Genomic DNA, 24,277 nt, shown 5'->3' with positions numbered 1-24,277 from the left:
TTTTGGTCCTGTAAGTATTACTGAATATATGTTTATATTTAATATTTATTTATTTTTAATTAATTTATTATTTATTTATTTTTAATTATTGCTTTTGTTCTTTTTTTTTTTTTTTTTCTTTTCTTGTTTCTGTTTAAACCTTGTAGGGTTGAGTCTCGCATAGTGACCTGCAATCCGGTACACACATTCACACCAGTAGGGAAAAGCAAACGCACAGGTACAATAACATAAAGTACAGCAGTGGGAAAATTGGTGTGTGGTCCAAGAGGAGAACAACAACAAAAAGAAAAAGAAAAATAATAAAGTGGTGAGAACAGAAGAGAGAGAGAGAGAGAGAGAGAGAGAGAGAGAAAGAAGTGAGGAGGAAAGATATATAATAAAGCAACACAAATATAGATATTCTTGGCAAATCAAATAAAATACTGAGAAGTGTGGGCAAGAGAAAAAGAAATACAAAAAAAAGAAAAAAGAAGAGAGAAAGAGAACAAGATATGCATTCTCCCATTACGTTTCTTTTCACTTTCTTAATTGTGCTGGCTACTATTACCGCCCGTGCTGGTGAGGATACCAATACATATAAGGATGGTGAACCGGTACGAGTATATGCCAATAAAATAGGACCTTTGCATAACGCCCTTGAAACATATGATTTCTTCCGCACACCCGGTTGTCCTCCTGCGAGTAATGAACAGAAGGCACCAACACTTGGACAGGCACTTGTTGGTGATGAATTATATGAACTTAATGTCTCTATTCACTACAATCAAGATGTGAAGCGTGCTGTCATTTGTAGCTTCACACCAACGGAGGGAGATATAACGCGATGGAAAGAGATGATTACCGGTAACTACGCATATCAATTACTTGTGGATGAACTCCCATTATGGGCAATGTTCGGTAAAATGACGAGTAATGGGCCTATGATTTATCTTCACCGTATTTTTCATATTGGTGTAAATAACCAACAACTTGTTAATGTTACTCTTGAAACAGGGCGACTTGAAAGTCTTCGTGCTGGTAAAGCCTATGAATTTACATACTCTGTGCAGTTTTCTCCATCTCTTATATTATTTGAAAATCGCTTTGCAAAATACATGGATGAAGATCTCTTTGAACCACGTATTCGATGGTTCGCTATTGCTAATTCATTGTTACTAGCTGTTTTTCTTGTTATTGTGGTCACAATGATTCTTTCCCGAGTAATTCGTGCGGATTATCAACGTATTGAACATGAATTGCGAATGCGGGATGAGGGAAATGATGATCTTGTGGACAGTACAGGATGGAAACAACTGTATGCAGATGTACACCGTGTTCCCTCCTTTCCGACCTTATTATGTGCGTTGGTCGGTACTGGTGTACAATTAGCGGTTGTATTTGTTTTGGGAGTTCTTACTGCGGCTTTATACAGTTTTCGTCGTAAACCTACACAAGGGGCAGTAACTGTAGTAGCCGTTTCATATGCTTTTACAGGTATTGTCGCGGGATTTGTCTCATCTGCACAATTTCTACGGTATGCAATGTTAAGTCCTGTATTATCTAAGAAATGGATGCGATGTATGGAGTTTACCATGTTCGTGTTTCCATTATTTCTTCTTTCATGTGGAACGGTAACAAATGTTTTGGCACACCTTTACGAATCTGCTCAAGTTGTTCATATGGGTGGTATTACTTTTCTTATTGCGTTGCTTTTTCTTGGATTCGGTCCATCTGTGGTAGCTGGAACTCTCTTAGGACGATATGCATATAGGCGTTTAGCCTTAGCACCAAGAAGTCATCGTGATTTGCCGCATGTAAATCAAATTCCTCGTCTTATTCCTCCAGCACCTAATGTGTTTTTATCTACTACTGTTTTTATTCTTCTTTGTGGGGCACTTCCATTTGGATCCATTGTATTTGAACTCTGTCTCGTCTTGAGTTCTATTTGGTTAAACAAACTTTACTATTTATATACCTTTTTATTACTGACCTTTATTATCTTTTTGGTTGTTACCTGTTGTGTATCTATAGCCGCTACCTATGTACTGTTAAACATGGAAAATCACCGTTGGCCGTGGGTGACATTTGGATTTGGTGCTTCTAGTGGACTCTATGTGTTTTTATACTCTCTTTACTTTTACACATTCCGTACAGCAATGAGTGGGCTATTCATTACTGTATTTTACTTTACATACTCCGCTACATTGTCTGCGGCAGTGGCACTCACAGGGGGGTCATTTGCGTTTCTCACCGCCTCACTATTCATTCGAAAGATTTACGCCTTTGTGAAGTTAGATTAGGCACCAGAGAGAGATAGAAAGAGAGAAAGAAGACATCAACAAAGGAAGAAGAAAAAAGTAAAGAAAGAATGTGGAAAGGGTGAATTCAGAAGTAACGAAAAAAAAAAAAAAAAACAAGAAAAAAAAAACATGTCTCTATCTTTCTCTAGGCGTCGGTATGTGCTTCTGCATTTTTTTTTTTTTTTCTCTATTCTTTCCATTATTCCTTCTATCGAAAAGTGATGGGGGTTACAAACATGGGAGAAAAAAAGAGTAAGGAAAGGAAAAAAAAAAAAAAAATGAATGAAAAGGGTGATTAACTAGTGGTTGGTTTCTAACAGTGATGGAACTGTTAATAGGTGGACCGATTGTTAGAAGATTATCTGTTGCGATGGAATTGCGTAGATTAGTTTTAGAGGAAGTAAAAAAGAAAAAGAAAAGAAACTTTAGTTGAGATTGTTATGTTGGTTTCTTTCGAGTCTATATGTGTGTTGCCTGTGTGCACAAAGATACGCGTGAAAATAAAAGGAAAGAAAAAAAAAAAAAAAAACCTTGACAACTCAAACACTCAGAAAGAAAACTTCACTTTAAAAAAAAAAAAAAGAGTAAAAAAAAAAGGGATGGATTAACTGAAGGGGCAGATCCCAATGTGTGTCTCAATTGACGTTTCTCACTGTATAATGTGTCCTTTTTTTTTTCTTTCTTTTTGCTCTCACCTCCCTTTCCTGTTATTATTATTTTTTTTTTCTCATTCTCTTTATGCAGGTGACCCTATTTCTCCATAAGTATCTTTCTATGAATATATAATGTATATGTTTTTTTGTAAATTTTCTTCTCTTAATTTTTTTTCTTTTTTTTTTTCCTTTTCTTTCGGTACTCTATTTTTCCTTTTACTTCTCTGTGTGTGTGTGGGTGTGTGTCTGAAGTACGTGGAGTGATCATTATTTTGATCTCTGGAATTAATCCACAATCTCTCAGTGAAGAAAGAAAAAAAAAACAAAAAAGAAGAAAAGGGTGTGGTGGTAAGGGGAAATAAAAGGGAGTGGGGTGTGTATTGATATTTATACATATATATATATAAATATAGATATATATATATATATATATAGTCACATTATTTGTGTAAATGAAGTTTGGTGCACAACAAACAGATGATGGGGATGAAGTCATAGCCACCTATAATGTCTACTCATCCCCCATGTTGCAACATCAATTACATATATTTCAATTTCCACTGAGGCGAAAGATGCGACCGTACGAGGCAAGTGATGTGCAACTCTTCGCTACTGAAGGGGTAATGCAAGCGGAAGATACATCATCTCTATTAACATCCTCTGCAACAAGAGGAACAGAAACAACATCTAATGCCCATGGACAAGGGACTTCATCCAATATGATTCTACGACCCTCATCAAGATTAACAATGCATTGTCGTATTGATACCTTTGGTTCAAGTTCTTTTGCAGATCCACCGCCACAACAACAACAACAATTGGATAATGCATCAGGAAGAGGAGAACAACAACAACAACAAAGACATTCTTATCACTACGCATTACAATCACAACCCTTTCAATCACGATGTGATTACGCTGTTGGTTTTATTGTGGATGGAGCCATTCACCTCACTCCTGTCAGTACTATTCAGCAGTTTACACCAATTGTAAAACCAACATCATTTAATACTGTCCATCGTGTGGGTGAGGCCTTTGTGAGTGCACCCTCTATGGCGATTGTCCCCGGCCTCACCATCTCAGACCGCATTAATCGTGAGATGCTACGACAGCGCAGTGTCATGTTAAACACAGATGCCGATTCTGCAAAGGAATTACAATATTTTCCCATCAACTCTGTCGAGAGTATGGCGATGCGACGTCGTCTCTGGTCACCGGTGTATGATGCCGCGCCGATTGCACGTGCAGCCGCCACTCAGCGTGTAAAGACACGAACAGAAGACAGTCTTTTCCCACCAGAGCTTCTCGTTTCGGGTGGAATCACTGGAGGCGAAGGAGCGGCCACTGCAGGCAATCTCCTCCGGCGATACGCCGATCGTCACAGTGTGATGGATCAAGTACTCGTACTCCTACGGCGATGTCAGGTATTGACATTTGAAGAACTACGCGAGTTAATTGTTCCACCCGATCAGGCATTCATTCCCTCATCACCTGTATCACGTCAACAACCACAACAACAACAACAGGAACAACAACAACAACATCAGGTGAAGGATGAACAACTTCTTGAGGCACTACGAGAAGTGGCAGTTTGGATGCATGGAGTGTGGGTCTCCAAGACGGCTCCTCGCTTTAAAGGACCTGTAGCCGCATTACGTGAAGTTATTCTCCTTCACTTCTTTGAAAGCCCAGATGCTACAGTCACACGTGCAAGTTTAAACGCTCTTGTTACCAGCAATGTACTTCGACGAACTGTAAAGGAAGTATTGGAGAGTGTTTCCTCACTTAATAAGGATGAACCAGATCCTTCTAAACGGGTTTGGCGTCTTTGGCATGTGCCTTCTTCTTCAGAAGCGCGAAAGGCGATGATACAGGCTTCCGAAAGTATATGTCCGCAGGAAATCACATTTCAACGAATGCAATGGGAAAAGTTTAAACCTTATATAATGTCCCATTTGAATGCCATTAATGCCGGACAATCTGTACCCCGTCTTCTTTTCACTACTCGTAGAAATGATGTGAGTGGTGATATTGCAAATATTACCGGTACAGCTGCTGCTGCTGCTGCCGCTGCGACAACAAGTGTCAATCCTGCTTCTTTTAAAGATGAAGATATTGCACCTATTGTAGGGTATATTCGAAGACTATTTCTAGAACACGGTGTGTTAAATAAACAACGTGCAAAAGAACTTGTAATGAAAGCGAAACAACAACATTACCCAGATGCAACAAATCCAATGCTGAGTGCAGCTTTGCAGCGGTGTGTGCAACCGTTTACAAATGCCACCTGGGTCTTGAAAACACTTGGCGAACCAGAAGTGGATCGTCATCGACCGTTGATATTAGAGACCGTACTGGAACTTGTTAACTTTGAGACTCGTGCTTTTCATGCGTTACTGGAAGAGAAACAACAACGTCTGCGCACTGGCAGTTCCAGTGGTGGGGATGATCAAGCGGGTGGTGGTGGTGGTGGTGGTGAGGACTTGCAGAAAGTCATCTCACGTGTATTGGCAGAGGTGGCCGTGTATAAACAACACGAGAGGTTGTGGCATCTCAAGAGTGGCAATGTGATCATCGAGTAATAAAACCACATACGGCTGAAACACAAACAACAAAAGGGAAAGCAACCATGAAAAAAAAAAAAAAAATGAAAAAAAAAAGAAGGAAAGAAGAAGAATGAAGGATTGCACGGTGTAAATGAATTTCTTTTTTTTTTTTTTTAATAATAAAAAGAAAAAAGAAGACATGAATGAAGTTTAAGTTGGTCATAAGAATGACGAAAAAACGATATATTGTGTATTCTTTTTTTTTCTTTTTAATCCTGGTGTACATCTCTTTTTTTCTCTCTCTCTGTGTTTGTGTTTCTATATATATATATATATATGTATTTGTATGTGCTACTCTGTGTTTCTCTGTTTTTTTTTTTTTTTCTGGGGAGGGAAATGATGATTCAATTCCATAATCTCTTAATTATCTGCTAGACACGTAAACTTATTGCTTTTCATATTTCTCTTTTATATATCTAGAGTTGTACAAGTCGTAGGGAGAAAAGAAAAGGGGGAGAATAAGCAAGAGAGAGAGAGAGAGAGAGAGAAAACTAGATAGAAATTCAGCACTTAAGAAATACATTACTCATCATTGAGAAGAAAGAAAAAAAAGGAAAAAGAGAAAGAAGAAAACGAAACAAAAAAGTAAAGTTTCTATCTTTCTGTATTTTTTCTTGTTTTTGTTTTTCTGCTTTTTCAATATTTTCTAAGATTAAAATTTCAAGGTAAATTGAGAGTCTCTGGCTCTCTTTTTCTTTTTACCTTTTGTGTTGTTCGCGTTGTTTGTTTTTGTTTTTATTGTTGACTTTGCATACGTGTGAGTGGGGCCCTTCTACAGTTTCTTAAAGTACTCATGGACACTTTGGCGTATGTCTGCAGGGAACGAGACGCTAATGCGGTTCGCCTTGAGGTTCCACTTATATCCGTCAAGGCAACGGCATTCAGCGGCGGCAGCAATACTAATAATAATAATAATAATAATAACAACAACAATGAAAATAATAATGGCGAGGAGGTGCCTGCATTACTCGCCTCGCACCGTAAATTGCTGTGTATGAACATGAAACAACCAAACCGACTGCGTGTACTTAATCGAAAGGGAAAGTACGCTGAGACGGATGTACACACACCTGTGTTGCGTCATTTGGTCTCATCTGAGGGACATCTTGATCATTGTGCCTTCTTCGCTGTTGGCGGGAGTGAAGTGGTGCGGCTTCGGCCCGTAAACCAAGCAAATGGAGAGATCAGCATTCAACTGCGTGAGTTGAATTTGCAAGAGGAACTCTATGGTGTTGCTGTTGGCAATGGTGATATGGCATATGCACTTGGTAGGAACCACGTGTTCGAAGTGAATATGGAAACTGCAACGAAAGGGGCGGTTATAGATCTCACTTCCAGAACCGTTGTAAAATACCCTGTTATTGCATATCATCATGAGACACAATTATTACTAACACCGGCGAAGAGTAATTGTCTCGATCTCATTTCCGTTACAACACGTAAGAGTGTACTTCCAAAGGTGTGGGAACCACATGCAAATGCTGTTCCAACGGCAGCCTTTTTCTTGCAGCAACGTACTTTTTCCAATGAACCAGACGGTAATGTGTATATTGTCACCGCTGCGCGTGGTAACTCTGAACTTCGTCTTTGGTGTTATAATAAGGAAACACGTACTTTTTCGCTTAAACAAGATATCTGTATCTCATATGATAATAATGATACAGGGGCGGCAAATACTAACCGTGTCCATCCGGCACAATCAGAGGGAGAAAACTCCTTCCTTATCAGCTGCACACCTTCTGAGGAGTACATCACACTCTGTTCACGAGAACACGCTATTGCTGTTGTAGTTCAACTACATCGCAGTAGCTTTAAGGTAGATCGTATTACTTCATGGAAATTGCAGGGTCCAACTCTCAGCAGTGTGGCGACGGTAGGCAAAGTGGCGGAATCCAATGTCAGTGCCTCCGTGGAGTATCAAGTTATGTTAACAATTCGCACTGCCACTGGATTTTACGAGGAGATTCTTGATGTTGAGAAACTTGCTGGTGCCTCCAACACTGCCGCTATGAAACAGGCATCCATTGCGACGTGGTTTCCATCTGTTGAGACAAGTGGTGCTGGTGCTGTTGGCGACACGGCGGTGGGAGTTCCCACGGCGTTGACTTCCGTCTCTTCTTCTGTTTTAGGTGATAAGATGACAAATGCGGTTCCACAATCAGTGGCCTCGAGAATAGTGCGACAACAGGCATTACAGTTCTGTGATACATTACGTAGCATTGATGAAGGTGTGGTGGGTCTGCAGAAACGGGCCTCGGAGGCAATGCAACTCTTTCAAGATGCCCGCGCCAGAGAGGAAGCACAGACCATTGGTCGTAAATTCGCCGTACGTAATAAAGGCCGTCTGGAGCTTGAACTCGAACAACAACAACAACAAGAAAGACGACAAACACCACAAACACCTGGAACTGTCAGTGCCGCACAAAAGGAACTGTTGGAGCAAATACATTCCATTGTGGAGGAAGTGGAAACACTCACCGCAGGGTCAGCTTCAGATGTAGTGAAGGCGTTACTTTCTCGACGTTTGAAGGATTCAGTGGCGAAAGGAGCAAAAGAAGCCGAGCAGATTGAATTAAGTACACTGGTGCCTAGCATTCGATCCACTGACAGTATGAGAATATTTAACAATGGTGTTGATGCCGCTATGCGAACACTTGTTCGTGCTATTAAAGATCATCATGCAATGATGCAAACATCTCTCAGCGTTACGACCAATTCCTCCAATGATTGCATTTCTAAAGCGAAAACCTTTAATGAATCACTTAAACGTGAGATGCAACAACTGAAAAATGAACTCAAGGAGACAATTGAAGTAGTCTCTCAAGTGAATATTGATACAACTCCTGTTCCAGTTGATCCGGATGTTCTTGTAGCCCGTGCTGTGGAACTTGCGGAGGCTGGTGAGTGGGGTACTGCTCTTACAGTAGTGCTAGAGGCTTCTGATATTACAGTCTTATTGGCATTCCTTGAGAGTAAGGTGTGTGTTGATAATAAAGCCACTATGGTCAGTCCTCAAACACTTACATTACCAACATTTCTCAGTCTTTGTCTACAGCTTTCTTTTGAATTGGGCGAGCAACCAGGAAGTATTCCTCTGCGTATTCAATTACTACATGCATTCTATGTGGAGTGGGATGACACATTAAAAGAAATGAAACGACAAGCGGCATTGGATAAAAACCACCAGAAACCAATGTTTGAATTAACGAAACAGGAACTACAGAGCGTTGCGGAACAATTGGCGGCTGTTCAAGATAATTCCATCGATCGTCGAAGCCGTAACAACCTCCGCTTACTAAAAAAACTGATAGGCTCTTTGATTGCAGAATAACTGACAGCTTTAGGAAAGACGTCTTCTTTGTGTGTGTTTTTATTTTTATTTTTATTTATGTTTTTTTTTTTTTTTTTCTTACTATTGCCGCAGTAACAGCAGCAAGATAATTTTAAGGTCCCTGTTTGCAGTTTGGTAGCGGTGGTGATGATGATGATGATGGGAGGTGTCGTACGCGAGAAAGAGCGAGACAGAAAAGTCTCTCTGTGTGTGTAAATGTATGGGTGTATGGGTGTATGCGTGGGAAACGTGTTGGCCACACCAAAAGGAAAAGAAAAAGAAAATTTAAACTGAAATGGTATGCTAAAGAAGCCACATACAAAGAAACAAACAGACATTCATTCATTCATTCATTCAGCAAGAGATAGAACCGGTGTGTGTGTGTGTGTGTGTGTAAGAGAGAGAGAGAGAGAGAAAGAAAGAAAGGTAAATATGAGAGAGAGGCAAGAAGAAAAGGGGCATGAACGGAAAGAGTAGCAGGAGGAGAGATGATAACAAAGAGGGAAATACACATGCTTTCCCTCTGAAGAGAAAAAAAAAAGGAGAAAAAAAAGGGAAAGGTGGAAAAACGAAAAAAAAAAAAGAATATTGAATGTGCGAGAAGAAGAAGAAAGAAAATAATCAGCAAGGTGTGATGTCGCATCTGTATTAAAGAAAAAATAGAAGAGACATCTCAGCACCTTGATGTGCGGCATATATATATATATATATATTTTGTTCTTGTTTTATTGATATATAGCTGCTTTACTTTTTATTTTTATGCGTTATTTATTAATTTTGTCTCTCTTCTATATGTTTTTTTTTTTTTTTAATTTCTTCTTGTTTTTTTATCATGGTAGCGAGAAAAACGGGAAAAGGATAAAAACGAAGTGATGAGTGGAGATCGACAAGTAGAGGTAATAATACCGCCATGTAATGTGACTCGTGTACTTATTGCGTATGCGGATACATACTTCGGTAAACGTCTTTTTCAACACTTTCAAGATATCACTTCTACCAACAGTACAAGTAAGAACAATACCAACAACAATAACAACAACGGTAATGATGTTAAAAGAAGTGATCAACATTACAAAATATTCGCATGTATGTGGGAAAAGGACAGTGTACAAAAAACTACTGAATCCCAGGAGGTGTTGATAGAAACAGAAGCTCCGACAGAACTAGCAGTCGCAGGAGACTCAGATACCACTAATACTACTATTCATATTGCTAATGTTACCACTTCGACGAGAATTGGTTTCACTGATGTTAGAGATGAGAATCGTAATAATCATACAACATCCTTTTGGCGTGGAGATGCTGTGTCAATGCAATTTGCTTTAATGGATGCTGATTATATTGTGATGGAACTTCGTCAAGCACAGGATGTTTTTGATATGATGCAGGTTCTCACTACAAAAGATCTGCTCAGCAAGAAGCATGTTATTCTTGTTTCCTCACTCTTAACTTGGTTTGCCACACCTCCGCTACAGTCTGAATCCCCAGAGGATGGTAACAACAATGATGATAACAATCCAAATCTTCTTGAAGAGGATGAAGAGGGAGAGGTGGCAATGGTAGAGGAACAGGAGGAAGAACTCCAACCAATTAGCAATCGAGAATTAGATGAACTACTTGGACCTGTTTATACAGATGATTACATTGGCAACATTGGCAATACTGATGAAGATGGTAATAAAATGTATGATGATGAAGAAGAAAATGATAAAAATGTTGAAACAATGGAAATCTTTACTGAAGATCAGTATAATCGTCGAATACCACATGCAAAATATTATAACTGGCGTGAAGCAGAACGTGCTGTGGCTGCTGCTCATAATGAAGAACGGCATCTTCACACTTCTGTAATTTTTTCAGGATTACAGTATGGTGAAGGTGAAGACGTACTTGCACCATTCTTCGCGCAGGTGTGGAACCGTGATGAGATGGGTTTACCAGTGTATGGAGATGGAACACAAATTGTACCAACAATACACGTTCGAGATCTCGTAACGTTCACATGGAGATTACTGGAAAGAACGGTATCTACAGAAGAAATGTCATCCCCCGCATCACGTTATTTATTTGCTGTAGATAATGGAACTGTCAGTTGGGGTCGTATGGTGCAGGCAATGAATTATGCATTTGGTGGTGAAAAGACATTTTTGGTACCACCTGAAGATTTTGTATTGTACAACAATGTAGAGTTTTTTACAATGAATCTACGTGCTGATAATCAGACAATGCGGGATTTAATGCCAGCTGAAGAGGATTGGGTTGCGCAATCTGGATTTGTGCGGAATATGGAAAAGGTGGCGTTTGAATATGTGAACGCACATAACCTACAACCAGTACGCATAACTATTATTGGACCACCTCTCTCTGGTAAGACCTGTGCCGCAGAAGATTTGGCACAAAGACATTACAGTTTACCAACTTTCACAATAGAGAAAGTAATTGAAGAGTATAAAGGGCATATTGCTGAACTAAAAGAACGTCTTGATAAGTTTAAACGTCATTTATTTAACCGTGAAAAGTTACGACGAGAAGAGGCTAAAAAACGTGCTTTTTTGCGACCTCGAAAGAAGGAAGAAACAGATGATGAAATGGAAGTAAAAGAAGAAGACGAGGAAGAAGAAAAGCATATTGCTGGTGATGAAGCTGAAATGGAGTCGCCGATGCATCCCTCTAATGCTTCAATAGGTCTAAATAACTCAAATAGTGGCAAAAAGAATCATCATGCTTCTGATAACGATGATATAGAGGACAAACTTGTGGATTTTACATTAACAGAAGCAGAGGCACAAGCCGTTGAAACTCTTGTAGATGAATGGTATAGTCAGAATGAACGTGTGACTCGTCTGCAAGAGACCATTTCAGCAATGGAGCGTGTACTTTTAATGAAGTTGCGAATACAACCAACCTTAACTGCTGAGGCCCTCAATATGAGTAATCCGAAGAAGCGAAAGGAACAACAAGGCAAATCTAAACGATCTAGCAAGTCACCTGGTAAAAAGGGAACCGTTGATGAAGAAGAACCTTCAGTGGAACAACAGGAGAATGCACCTTTTCAAGATAAGGCACTTGCACTCATGATGCGTTGGCGTCTCACTCGTGCAGATTGTCGTAATCAAGGATATGTACTTGATGGTTTTCCAAAAACGGTTGCCCAAGCACGTCTTGTATTTGGAGATATGCCACTTGAAGTGCCTGATAATATAGAAGAGACGATGCCTTCCGCATCCACAGGGGCACCTCCTGGAGCAACAGGAGCAGGATTAATTTCTATTTCTGATGGAAATACGGCACCCCCCACATCAGAGCCCTGTGATGAGGCACGATTACCTTCATTTGTTTTTGTGTTTAATGCGGCTGAAAATTATTTACGTGATAGACTTACTGCAGTATCGAGGACGTTAGAAGGACCTCCAGGAACTGAAGAAAAACGTCTCGCAAGGTTTGAAGAGGCGTTGACGATATATCACAAACAGTTTGTAGATACAGATTACTCCCTACCAAACTTTTTTGAATGTGCTTGTACAGTGGCTAAGACCCTTACCCCAGGTGGTCGTAAACCAAAAGTTATTACTATGAATGTGGATAAGGAACCACTCATGCTCCCACCACCACCACCGTCAGTCTTTGCTGTTGTACCACCCACTAAAGTGGTGAAGGCACTGTGTGAATATGTGGGCGCTCCACACAATTTTGGTCCCACACCAAAACAGAAGTTTGAGGAGGAAACACGGGAATGTAAACTGGTGGCGGAGGAGTGTGAGAAGGAACGTCAACAACGCATGGCGCAGCAGGAACGTGAGCGGCAGGAATATGAACGCGAGAGTGAACAACAGCAAGAAGTGGAGAAGGCACGTCAGGCTGTGGAAGAGCAAGATCGTGCTTCACTGGAAGAACGCAAGATGCCGCTGCGACTCTACCTGCAGCAAAATATATTACCACTATTAAGTAAAGGTTTGGTAGAAGTGTGTCGTCAGCGTCCTGGCGATCCGGTGGACTTTCTTGCCGAATGGCTTGTGCGACACAATCCATTAGATGATTCCTGTTTCGACTTATAATAACAAAGTCGTCGCGTTCCGTTATTCTTATCAACTTTCTTCTTTGATGTCTTGCGGAATGTGTTTGTCTTTGTGTTTGTTTGTTTGTTTGTTTTTTCTTGTTTTTCTGTGTCACTACTTATTTGAAATGGTGCCCAAGATGTACGTTAGCTGCTTTTATTATTATTATTATTATTATTATTATTATTATTATTATTATTATTATTTGTCTTTCTATGTTTTTTTTCTCTATTTACAATTCACACTATGTGTCGTACATACTTCACACACACACACACTTTGGGTGAGTTGATGAAACCTACGCGTCGTTTATTTTCTTTCTTGTTTTTTTTTTTTCCAATTATTACTTCTATTTACTCTCCATTACTGAAATGGGAAAAAAATATATAAGAAAGAGAATCAAAAAAGAAACGCAGGGAAAAGAATGTGAAGGATAAATTGGTATGTAGTTCCGCACCCGCAGCCCCTTTCTGGGAAGGATGGGAAGGGAATAAAACAAAGTCAAATCAAATACACCTTTGCTGAAGTTTTGATGGTTTTTTTCTTTTTCGGTATTGTATTTCTCTTGATATTAAGGTATTTTTGTTCCCTTTTTTATTTATTTGTTTCTTTTTTTTTTTTAATTTATTTCTTAATTGCTACAAGTGTATCTGTATTTGGTTTTCGTAGACTCTTATTCTTTCATGTTCACTCCCGACGACTCCAGCTCATCACCAGATGATAATAGTGTTTCCGTTAATAAAAAAGCCACATCTCGCCGAACCATGAGGTCACTCTTCGCAGAAGACGCTCTGCAATCCAAGCAAGGCGTTACTTCACTACGCTATGAGGATAAGAGTGCCACAAACAAAACCGTCTCTCTCAACGTTATGGGAAAGAACAATAGTAGTGGTGACAATAATAACACATATAGTATTCCACCAAATGCCCCATCACCACTCCAGACCGCTTCACAGGCTGTGGTGTTAACATACAAAGGTGAAAACTCATTGGGGCCATGTGTAGTTGCTCTGTGTGTGCCACATATAAATGCTTCTATTACTGTTCCACTTATCGCCATTGTTGACCGCGAGAAACGTCCACAATGTCGTGTACGATTGGATGAGAATCTTCAGTTTCTACAAAACAAGTCTGAACCACAATATGCTTCTTTGTATGATCCTACCTTTGATTGTCATTGGACACTTATGTTCAAAGGACGCCGTGAATGTACGGAGTTTGTTGCCGCTGCTCAGACAAGTCTTCACTGCACAGATATAGGAAACAATGAAAAGGTTCCTTATATTAATTGGTATAATAAAATAGAAGAAGAAGAAAAAGAAGGTGAATCTACAAAGATTGTTTCCCGTGGTGATGTTGTATCTGTCTCATTTATGATATGGTTGCTTCGTCGGGTGCCAGGTACACGCTTTTTCTCACTGGGTAAACTAATTGAGGAAGTCCCTCCAGAGGCACCACGTGAAATTGTAGTTGGTGAGGGAACCATGATGATTGGTATAGAAGAGTCTCTTCTTGGGATGAGTGGTAGCAACAGTAATGATAGTGGTAGTGGAACTTCAAGATTAGTCTTTGTACCACCCCAAAAAACACAAATTTGGAAGGGCATAGGCAATCCAGAAGTGACATCAACTGATAGTATTGTTGTACATATCACCTGTCATGATGTTATCTCACGTTGTACCGGTGGTAGTGGTGGTAATAGTAGTAGTAATAGTAATAGTCGCAGACCGGTTATCACAGATGACTTTGGGAATCGAGTTTTCAAAGGTAACAAACGGATTGAAGAAAGAGAAATAATGCACAGCAAGAATAATACCCCACCGGTAGAAGTTCCAATGAATCCTACGACTGGTATTGGTGACACTAACATGCTTTTACAAGCCTTCCTTTTACAAACACTACAGCAACAACAATTAAATAACAAGAATGTTGCTGGTCTGGGAAATTCTACTACGGAGACTCAAAGTACAACTCGCTGGGATGTTGTCGAACGTAGCCTTGAACGAGTTCAACTACAGCTTTCATCACTTTACGAAAAGATTGATCGTCTAGGTATAGATGAAAAAATTGAGAAAAATAATCTTGCCATTGAACGAATTGTGAAGAAAGCCATTGGAAAAGCACCCGTTAATGATGTGGATATAGAAGATATGGTAAAAGACCGAGATGGTCTCCTTGCTGTTATTGAACGACTTAAAGTTCGTCTTGAAGAGGAGTCAAGTAATTATCACCGAGCCCTTGAAGCGATGGGACGTCACAAGGATGATCTTCATCGCATGCAGAATGATATTAGAATACAAGAAGAAACACACACCACACGGATGCGGGAATTAGAGGAGCAGCGGCGATTGCAATTGGTGGAAGCGGAAGTGCGACACCGTCAGGCTCTCGAACGGGTATCAGAAGAAAAGTTCCGCGAGGGTCAAGATGCGGGTTTCAAGGCGGGTGTAAAGGTTGGGCGACAAGAGGCACATGATGCGGCGGGTACACATAGTGAAATGGAATGGAAGGAACGTGTTTTTGCTAGTGAGCAGCGTGTTGTGTTGTTGGAATCAGAAATGCAGGAAAAGGAGGGACATCACATTGCGGAACGGCGACGATTGCAAGAACAGATAGATGCACTACAAGATATGTTATCACGATTGGAAAAACGTGAAGAGAAAACGGAGGGACAAATTATCTCACAGTTTGGTCCTGATATAATATCGAAACAGTGTAAAACACTGCGTCGTGCGTTGAATGCGACATACACAAACATCGAGACACAATTGTGTGCGTTAAATGAAGAAACTGTGAGGGTTGAGGATGTTTTGCAAATGGTGCTCTTCGCCGTAAGATCTGAAGCTCATGCATTTACAGATGAAATTAAAAAAGAGGCGGCATTGCAGTCGGAGAGAATACCTCCTGTTGGTGATATTGGAGAACGGTTGGCTACACTATTGAATGCTCAAGGCGAATCCGCTTCTACAGCAGAGAAAGTGGGTAAAGAAGTAGTGTCTGAAGATGGAAATGATGAGGTAGTAAAAGGAAAAGAAGAACAAGAACCAAATTTTGTGATGTTTCCTCCCTCACATGATGTTACAACAGAGATACATCAACAAAAGCAAAAGGATGACTTTCTGGATTTAGGAACCCTACCACCAGCACCACCACAGATGCTGCAAACATCAGCATATAATAATGCCGATGTATTTCCTGATCCCCCTGAACTTTTGTTAACAGATGATAATTATGACAAGAGTATTGTTTCAGAGTGTAAACAGGTTATGGGGGTTTGCTCATTGGAAGAAGAAAAAGCTGAGGATAAGAACAATTCTTGATAATGAGAAACAAGAGAACTGCGAATGACTGTTATCTTTATCGTTTTTTTTTTTCTTTTCTTCCTTTCGGTTTGTTTTCTTCCTTTATTGTGTACGAAAAAAAATGCGTCCATCTATGTTGTTATTTGTTGATGTTGGTGTTAGTTGCTTTTTTTTTTTTTTTTGAGGCATCTAATTTATCGAATCCTGAATGGAGGTGTGTGTCAGTCTAACTCTGGAAGAGGAGGTTGAGGAGGGGAAAGAAAAAAAAAAAAAAAATTGAGACGGGTTGGTGTTCTACTGGTTTGTACCTATATATGTGGGTATTGTGTGTGTTTTTTTATTTGTTTTACTGCTCTTTTTTTCCTTTTGAATTCTCGTCATATTTTCTTTTTTCTTTTTTCCTTTTTTGACGCTTCCATTACTATTATTCTTCTACTTAAATGTATACATGAAATACATCATCAGCGGTGCATTGAAAAGATGGGAGGTGGATTCTTCTTGGGAAAACTATTGGCTCGTCTTGTGCACGGCAAACAACACGACGCTGGAGGAGTCGGGCGTGATGTGGCGGTGTTTGACGCGGCGTTAACACATACTGTGCGGTGGTATGTTGTTATTGGCTCCGTTGCTGTTGCCATAACGCCTTTATTATACTCCACAGGACGTTTGCTGGCGACGAAGCGGAAAGCAGAAATTGTGCATATAGCTTCTGCCATTTCACACTCTGTAGGTGATATGAATACTAGTGTAGCTAAGTCGTCATCATCATCATCATCATCATCATCATCATCATCATCGTTACTATCGCTTCGTTCATTGTTTATCTCAACTGCTAGGGTTACGCTTAGGGCACGACGGATTCTTAGTGCACAACATGCCACAGATGCCGAGTTTGCTGATGTGTTTACTAGTGAAATTATAGGATTATACTCGGATGTGGTGCTCCAGAGTCTATTGCGTTGTTTTTTCTGTGATTGTATCAGCCATGTTAGTATTTTCACACTATGTGCTGCGCTAAATCGCTTCGATGGTTTCATGGTTGGTCGTAATGCATACCATGCTGATGTTGTCCATTCTGCTGGAGTGTACCAACGATTTTTGTCACTCCTGCGGCGGATGTGGTTTCAGCTGCGACACGATGGACTGATGAGCCATACTATGGAGGACGTGTCAACACCTTACACATTCTTTATATTCAGTCAATCCAGTTGTCGTATGATTGAACGTTGGTTCCCGTGGCTTGGTACCATCCACTTTACGGCTCTTAGCTGTATGGACCCGTGTACGTACATAGATCCTCACTGGCGCAATGCAAACAAGGCAGATAGCGTCTGGCGTGTTATGACACCAAAAGGATTTGCCGTGATGTGGTGCTGTCGTACACTTCCGCGTCTGCGACTACAGACACTTTACTCTGCTGCTGTACATAACGACACAGTCGTTTACACCGCCCCCGCAGGAGGACGCACAACACATGTGGAGAAGCCAAACGGGGATATGGGAGTAGTGTCTAGTAGTAATGAGGTAGTTAAGGGTGATGGTGGTTGGCTTCATGTAGGGGTGATGCTTGGTATTGTGCGAGACTTTGTTATCCGCACAAGCAAAACATCTGTTATAGTGTTTATTGTCACCTCACTCGCCACAAAATCGAATTTCTCCTGGCTGCCTTTTGAGTGCAATGGAGGTCCACAGTACGTGGCGCTTTGTTACGCAGAGATCGTCTCGGTACTTTGGAGCACATCACTTTTTGTGTTGCCTCATGCGGTGGAACACTCTGTACATCGTGATCGCACCCGTCATATGTCGCACTCTACATAAAAGTATATCCAATTATATATATATATATATATATGTATATATATGTATATATGTTGACCTCTCTCTCTTTATCTATCTATGTGCGTTTGTGTTTATGGATTTACTGAAGGTTCTTTTAATAGCCTAGTTGGAGTGTTTTTGGACTTGTCATATGATACCATGATGATTGAAGGGAAAATATTATAAGAGAGAATGAATCAATGAGTGGGCGAAGGGTGTGGGTGGTGGTTACAATAGAAAGGGAAAAAGAAGAAGAAGAAATTACCCAAGGAGAGAAAATGAACTCCAGTGGTGGTAAATAGACCAGTAGGACGGAAAAAAAAAAAGATAATAAGAACAGAAAAAAAAAGCTGTAGACACCAGCTAATCCGAAAAAAAAATCTCTAATTTTTAGATCTATTTTTTTTTTTTTTTTTTTTTTTTTTTTTTTTTCTTTCAATTCTCTTAACCCTCCTAGCATGAAGCTATCTAGTGTTAGTCTCACGTATGGACTATGCTTTTCCAGAGAAATATTTCAAGGTGGCACGCTATTTTGATTATGAATTCGGTGACCTTGAGACGACCACCAAGCTTGAAGACCAACAAAAGCTAATACTCTATGCGTTACGGAAGCAGGCAGAACATGGTTCCTGTACTGAGACAGCGCCATCCATTTGGAGAACACGTGAACGCCTAAAGCACACGGCATGGTCACAGTTAGGTAACATGTCGAAGTTTGAGGCCATGGTGCATTTTGTAAAATTAGTTGAGGAACATCTGGGAGGTGATGTGAATTGGATAGAGAGATGTAGTGTATTAGGTGATGATAAGTCTCAGACAAGCACGGAGAATGTGAGCAACGAAGCAACCACTGCAGATAAAAGTGTATGGGACGATGACCTACGTGAACACATGGAGCCAACACCTTCAAACATAAAATACTTGGCATCAGAGGTGATGCGACTTCGAGACGAGGTTCGTCAGCTGCGCTTGTGTGTGGCTGAACGAGATACAAAAAATGCTAATATCTCAACTATAGTACCACCACGCATCCGAATCCCTATGGGTGAGGTGAAACTTGCACAGCAAACAACATTAGTGCCACCCGAAAAACCAGTAGCATACAACAAAAATAAAAATAATAACTCTCTTGTACCCCCTGTTCGTTCCTCGCCACTCGACATGACAGAGGCGGCAGTGAAGAGCGGACGGGTGATGACAATGGGCCCACGCCCACGAGTCATTGGATGGGCAGAGTGGCTTGGACTCAGCTAGCGAAAAAGGGAAGTTGCATAAAGGGAAATAGTGAAGTAAAAGTACTTTTAAAAGAATAAACGAAAAAAAAAAAAGTTGAGAAAAGAACTACAATTCCACCACTGTTGCATTAACGAGGTTATGTATATCCATCTATCCTCTCTTTGCGGTTTTACTCCCCTTCTTCCATCCATTGGGATCTGTGTCACTCATAAACACGCATATATCCATGTACACAAATTGAAGAATAATGAAACCAATAATAAAGAAAAGAAATAACGACCCTTTAAATAGTATACAATGGAAAAGACGTGGTTTTCTTCTGTGTCTCTGTTTTTTGTCCCCTATAATATGCACTTCAACTTAGAAGAGAGAAACCAGAGAGTACATGAAAACATAAACTGAAAAAAAAGGAACCATTCAACATGCAGCAACAAATCCGCTCCTTGCAATTGTTTTACTACTAGTTTTATTATATTATGGCTTCAATTCATACTTCGAAAGAAATAACCACCGTATCTTCAGCTTTCGAATTATCATCGTTGAAAGGGGAAGAGTATTCTTGTCCCCAATTCTGCTCAGCTGGACGTAGATCAAAGATATCATTCTTCTGCGGTACAAACAAATCCGACGTAACACATACTCCAACAAAATGGGAATGTATAGAAGAAGAAGAAGCTATAATATAACATAGTCTAACTCTAAAAAATTCTACACCCACAAAAAAAAAAGGAAAGCATTTCAGGCCAGCAAACAAATCATGAAAAATACAACTGCACCTAAGAACTCTAATATAAAAGAAAAAAAGAGTAAAAGACCAGATTAATCTATACTACTATGCGTTCTAAATTTCAGTAAAAACATCTTAAAATCACAAAGAGGATCACCACACCACCCTCCTTCTCCAGGCACAAACAACGACAAAACAGTGCAACGAAAAAAAAGTAACGAGGCACTGTAAAGCATGTCAACACGTTTAACCAAAATCCACAGCGTCTCCTCTCCAACCTACTTGGAATGGGTTAGAGGAGTCACTCTCTGACTACCTACAATAACCTGGTGTAGGTGAGCTGGGTGGAGAATGCCACTGGATGTTAAGTACACTACTGTCTGTTTGTTTATTTAATTTCTTTGTGTTAATGTCAGCGTTGTGCTGAGCTTTTATTTCCTCCATTATTTCATGTTTTCTAGATGGAGTTTGCGTGATGCATAAGACTGTATGTGCAGGGCAAGCAAAAAGGAAAGGAAGTTGGATGGCCAAGGTGCAGAGTCCACGCATCGTAAACCCACAACGTTGTTTCTCGCTTCTTTCCCTTTGAGGGATATTTTTGTTTTTCTCTGTTTGTTATTTCTTTCTCTCTGTATGTTTGCTAATTCCGACTCGCTCCTTCGTAGTCGGCTCATATTTTCTACTTATTGTCCCTCACCTCATTACTGTCAGGGAGGGCGTAAGAAGAACAAAATAAATAATGAGGGGAACACTGTTTGGTAACTGCTCAGTGTCATTTCGAGTGGTGCCATTGTTTTTATTTTTGTTTTTCTTATTTCATCCCTTTCAAATAACAGCAATGGATAGTATTATCTCTGTGAATGTGTTTTAGTTTTTTCATGTGTACATCAATCCCCTCAAGTAATCCTTTTAACCGAAGGAGGGGGAGATGGGGGTGGAAAACCGCAATGGTGATTGTTTTGGTGTCTCTATTTTGGAAATCATTTTCGTCCCTCTGGAATGAAGTCTCTTTTTGTTGATGGTGGTGGTGGTGGTGTTCAATATTTACACAACGTCGTAATATATATTTCTCATTTTTCCCTTTTCTCTCTGTGTTAGTGACAAGTTCCAGATATTAAGGCTCAAGCAATGACTGGTGGTGTTCACGTCAGAGGAGCTGCTGCTGTCCGCACCGCCGTGCTGTGGGTGTCGCTCTGTATGCTTCTGCAGCACCTGGGCCACCACCCGCAGTTCACGGCAGAGGCGCAGGGAAGTGTTCAAGTTAACATTCTGCGGTATTTCACCTTTGACAACAACGTCTTCTTAAATACTCCTGGTGGGCGTGTGAATTACGGTAATTCCGTGACGGCGTGTAGTGGGAATGGTGGATCTCTCGTGACTGGTCAGTCAGCTGCTGCACAAAGTGCCATTACTGCCCAGCTGAAGTCTCAGAAGCCGCCATTGGCGCAATTCCCGCCGTTCATCCCGTTCTCAAATACGTATATGGGCGGAGATGCGACGTACAGTATCAACAGTGAGCCGATCCTCGCCAAGAGATGCATAGCAGGGACTGGTGGGGCTTCAATTAATTGTATCTACCGATGGAACAGTGGACTTTTTGCAAGCGGGGAATATGTCGGCAAAGGTGTTCCATTTTACCGTGGCTCGCTTTTTTCTCTTCCAGGTGCAGGACCAGTGAATGGGTACCCACCGTTCTGGCAGATATACTACCCTGCACATGGTAATCCTTATGTGATCTCTCGGTATGGACACGTCCAAGGGGCAAGATCAAAATGGTACGATACCACACATGATGCAATTGACAACACACGCCTACCTCCAGGGGACTTCGTTGTTGTATGTGAAGTTCAAGAAACAACTGCTGGTTCCACTCCTATTCCTACTCCTATTCCTACTACTACTCCTGTTCCTACTACTACTACTACTACTACCATACCACCAGCAGCAGCATCAGAGTCATCATGGATCAAGAAGCATTGGTATGTCCCTCTGATCATTGCTTTGGTTGTGCTGGCAGCTATCATTGGACTGATTATTCTCTGTTGTTGTCTTGGTGGCCGTGACGACGAGAAGTACCTATATCCAATGGCCACTAGAGAGGCCAGTGACGTTCCGCTGCATGCACGTGAAATCACTGATGACGATGATGATTATTATAATGATAATGACAGAGATGTGTCCATGGTTCCATCAGAACCGATGCCAATGGAAGATATTGAATCTGCGAATGTATCAGTGTACTCGGTGGCAGAGAACAATGTTTACGGTGATGGAGATGTATTCTCGAAGGGTAACCGATAAACATATTGTGCATAAAGCACATCTGAAGGTGAAAGCACAACTCTAATACCAGAATTCGTTTCAATTGTTGTTTAAGCATGTGCATATCTAATAAATGAACTTTTTCCCTCTCTATTGTTTTTTTTCTACTGGGTTTTAAAGTTATTGGTTTTTCTTGTCTTTCATGTGGTATTTTCACTCAATCATAATGTGTGACTGTTGATTGTGCAACCTGCTTGTATATACCCTCTTTGAAAAAGAAAGCAGCAAAAGTGAGCCTGTTGATAGAAACGATATAGAGAGATAAACTGTGAGAAAGATAGTGAGTCTAAATGTCGTCTCTTATGGTTTGAATGGGGCTGTGCACATATAATACCTATTTCCCCATCATTGTCAGAATGAATGTGTATAAGAAAAATTAGAGCCTTTAACACCACCTTCTTTTTTGCGTCCAATGTGTGACAAGGATGCTTGGGGAATAAATATGTGATTATCTATTATTTGTACCTTGTTTTAGTATTACTGAAATTATAATCCTATGATTTTCTATTTTTATTGAGTAATGCGGTGGACACGGAAATCCCAAATTATTGTGCACGATACTGCACACGGGAAAAAATAGTGGGAAAATATAATGGGGAAAGGTTTTTATAAAATAAATATGATTTTATTGAATCTACGTTTTCCTCTGGAAACCTCTCTCTGTGTAGTCCATATTATGTTTTCTGCACGTAACATATTTCTCATTTTTCCCTTTTCTCTCTGTGTTAGTGATAAGTTCCAGATATTAAGGCTCAAGCAATGACTGGTGGTGTTCACGTCAGAGCAGCTGCTGCTGTCCGCACCGCCGTGCTGTGGGTGTCGCTCTGCATGCTTCTGCAGCACCTGGGCCACCACCCGCAGTTCACGGCAGAAGCGATGATCGGAAGTGTTCAAGTTAACATTGTGCGGTATTTCTCATTTCCCCACAGTATATTCCGGTTGACGAAGTATGTTAATTACGGTGCTTCTGCAGATGCCTGTAATACGAATGGTGGATTTCTCGTGACTGGTCAGTCACTTGCTGCACAAAATACAATTACCGAACATCTGAAGAATAATCGAAACCAGGCCTACCCTGAAGTACTCGCTTACATGGGTGGGGATGCAATCTACAGTATCAGATTTGACCCTGACCCAAACATAAGGTGCACACCAGGGATTGAGGGTGCCTCACTTAATTGTATCTACCGATGGAACCAGGGTCTTTTTACACGAGAAACATCTGATGGTAGAGGTGTTGATTTTTACCGTGGCTCGCTTTATTCTCTTCCAGGTGCAGGACCACTAAATGGGTACACAATGTACTGGAGGCCCAAGTACCCTGCACGTGGTAATCCTTATGTGGTCTCTCAGTATACGTTTATAGAAGGGACACAAGCTACATGGTATGATGCACCAGTAAATGCATATTTGGATCCTGACCTAAATCTTAACGGCTTTGTGGTCGTATGTGAGGTTCAGAGCTCATCTGATGGTTCAACTCTTGTTCCCACTGATACTCCTACTACTGCACCACCAGCAGAGGCATCAGAGCCATCATGGATCAAGAAGCATTGGTATGTCCCTCTGATCATTGCTTTGGTTGTGCTGGCAGCTATCATTGGACTGATTATACTGTGTTGTTGTCTTGGTGGCCGTAACGAAGAGAAATACCTATATCCAATGGCCACCAGAGAGGACAGCGATATGCCGATACGTGCACGTGAAATTACTGATTATGACGGTAATGTTAATGAAATGAATTTGGATGATCGAGGTATGGTCATGGTTCCATCACACCCCATGCCAATGGAAGGTATTGATTCTGCAAATGTATCGGTGTACTCGGTGGCAGAGAACGATATTTACGGTGATGGAGATGTATTCTCGGAGGGCAACCGATAAACATATTGTGCATAGAGCATATCTTGAAAGTGAAAGAACACCTCTAATACCAGAATTCGTTTCA

General features: G+C 40.6%; 9 protein-coding genes across 9 annotated transcripts; all 9 read left to right on the top strand.

The window, feature by feature from the left end:
- Window positions 1-491: 491 nt before the first annotated feature.
- TM35_000401530 (putative endomembrane protein) lies at window positions 492-2,279 on the top strand (the record flags this gene model as incomplete). The annotated part of the gene is made up of 1 exon (XM_029029768.1): window positions 492-2,279. The coding sequence occupies one exon, from the start codon at window positions 492-494 to the stop codon at window positions 2,277-2,279; it is 1,788 nt and encodes a 595-aa protein (XP_028878952.1).
- Window positions 2,280-3,384: 1,105 nt separating this feature from the next.
- Window positions 3,385-5,514, top strand: TM35_000401520 (uncharacterized protein; the record flags this gene model as incomplete). Its single annotated transcript, XM_029029767.1, has 1 exon — window positions 3,385-5,514. One exon carries the CDS (start codon window positions 3,385-3,387, stop codon window positions 5,512-5,514), a length of 2,130 nt encoding a protein of 709 aa, XP_028878951.1.
- An 817-nt stretch (window positions 5,515-6,331) lies between these two features.
- On the top strand, window positions 6,332-8,869 carry TM35_000401510 (uncharacterized protein; the record flags this gene model as incomplete). Its single annotated transcript, XM_029029766.1, has 1 exon — window positions 6,332-8,869. One exon carries the CDS (start codon window positions 6,332-6,334, stop codon window positions 8,867-8,869), a length of 2,538 nt encoding a protein of 845 aa, XP_028878950.1.
- An 872-nt stretch (window positions 8,870-9,741) lies between these two features.
- Window positions 9,742-12,924, top strand: TM35_000401500 (protein dpy-30; the record flags this gene model as incomplete). Its single annotated transcript, XM_029029765.1, has 1 exon — window positions 9,742-12,924. One exon carries the CDS (start codon window positions 9,742-9,744, stop codon window positions 12,922-12,924), a length of 3,183 nt encoding a protein of 1,060 aa, XP_028878949.1.
- Window positions 12,925-13,607: 683 nt separating this feature from the next.
- Window positions 13,608-16,244, top strand: TM35_000401490 (uncharacterized protein; the record flags this gene model as incomplete). The annotated part of the gene is made up of 1 exon (XM_029029764.1): window positions 13,608-16,244. The coding sequence occupies one exon, from the start codon at window positions 13,608-13,610 to the stop codon at window positions 16,242-16,244; it is 2,637 nt and encodes an 878-aa protein (XP_028878948.1).
- A 462-nt stretch (window positions 16,245-16,706) lies between these two features.
- Window positions 16,707-18,044, top strand: TM35_000401480 (uncharacterized protein; the record flags this gene model as incomplete). Its single annotated transcript, XM_029029763.1, has 1 exon — window positions 16,707-18,044. The coding sequence occupies one exon, from the start codon at window positions 16,707-16,709 to the stop codon at window positions 18,042-18,044; it is 1,338 nt and encodes a 445-aa protein (XP_028878947.1).
- A 486-nt stretch (window positions 18,045-18,530) lies between these two features.
- TM35_000401470 (uncharacterized protein) lies at window positions 18,531-19,298 on the top strand (the record flags this gene model as incomplete). The annotated part of the gene is made up of 1 exon (XM_029029762.1): window positions 18,531-19,298. The coding sequence occupies one exon, from the start codon at window positions 18,531-18,533 to the stop codon at window positions 19,296-19,298; it is 768 nt and encodes a 255-aa protein (XP_028878946.1).
- Window positions 19,299-21,135: 1,837 nt separating this feature from the next.
- On the top strand, window positions 21,136-22,308 carry TM35_000401460 (uncharacterized protein; the record flags this gene model as incomplete). The annotated part of the gene is made up of 1 exon (XM_029029761.1): window positions 21,136-22,308. The coding sequence occupies one exon, from the start codon at window positions 21,136-21,138 to the stop codon at window positions 22,306-22,308; it is 1,173 nt and encodes a 390-aa protein (XP_028878945.1).
- Window positions 22,309-23,088: 780 nt separating this feature from the next.
- TM35_000401450 (uncharacterized protein) lies at window positions 23,089-24,213 on the top strand (the record flags this gene model as incomplete). The annotated part of the gene is made up of 1 exon (XM_029029760.1): window positions 23,089-24,213. One exon carries the CDS (start codon window positions 23,089-23,091, stop codon window positions 24,211-24,213), a length of 1,125 nt encoding a protein of 374 aa, XP_028878944.1.
- Between the last annotated feature and the right edge of the window lie 64 nt (window positions 24,214-24,277).

The sequence above is a fragment of the Trypanosoma theileri genome (genome assembly GCF_002087225.1).
Source record: "Trypanosoma theileri isolate Edinburgh chromosome Unknown TM35_Tth_40_V1, whole genome shotgun sequence".
NCBI classification, from domain to species: domain Eukaryota; phylum Euglenozoa; class Kinetoplastea; order Trypanosomatida; family Trypanosomatidae; genus Trypanosoma; species Trypanosoma theileri.
This window is presented reverse-complemented; position numbering and strand designations above follow the sequence as displayed.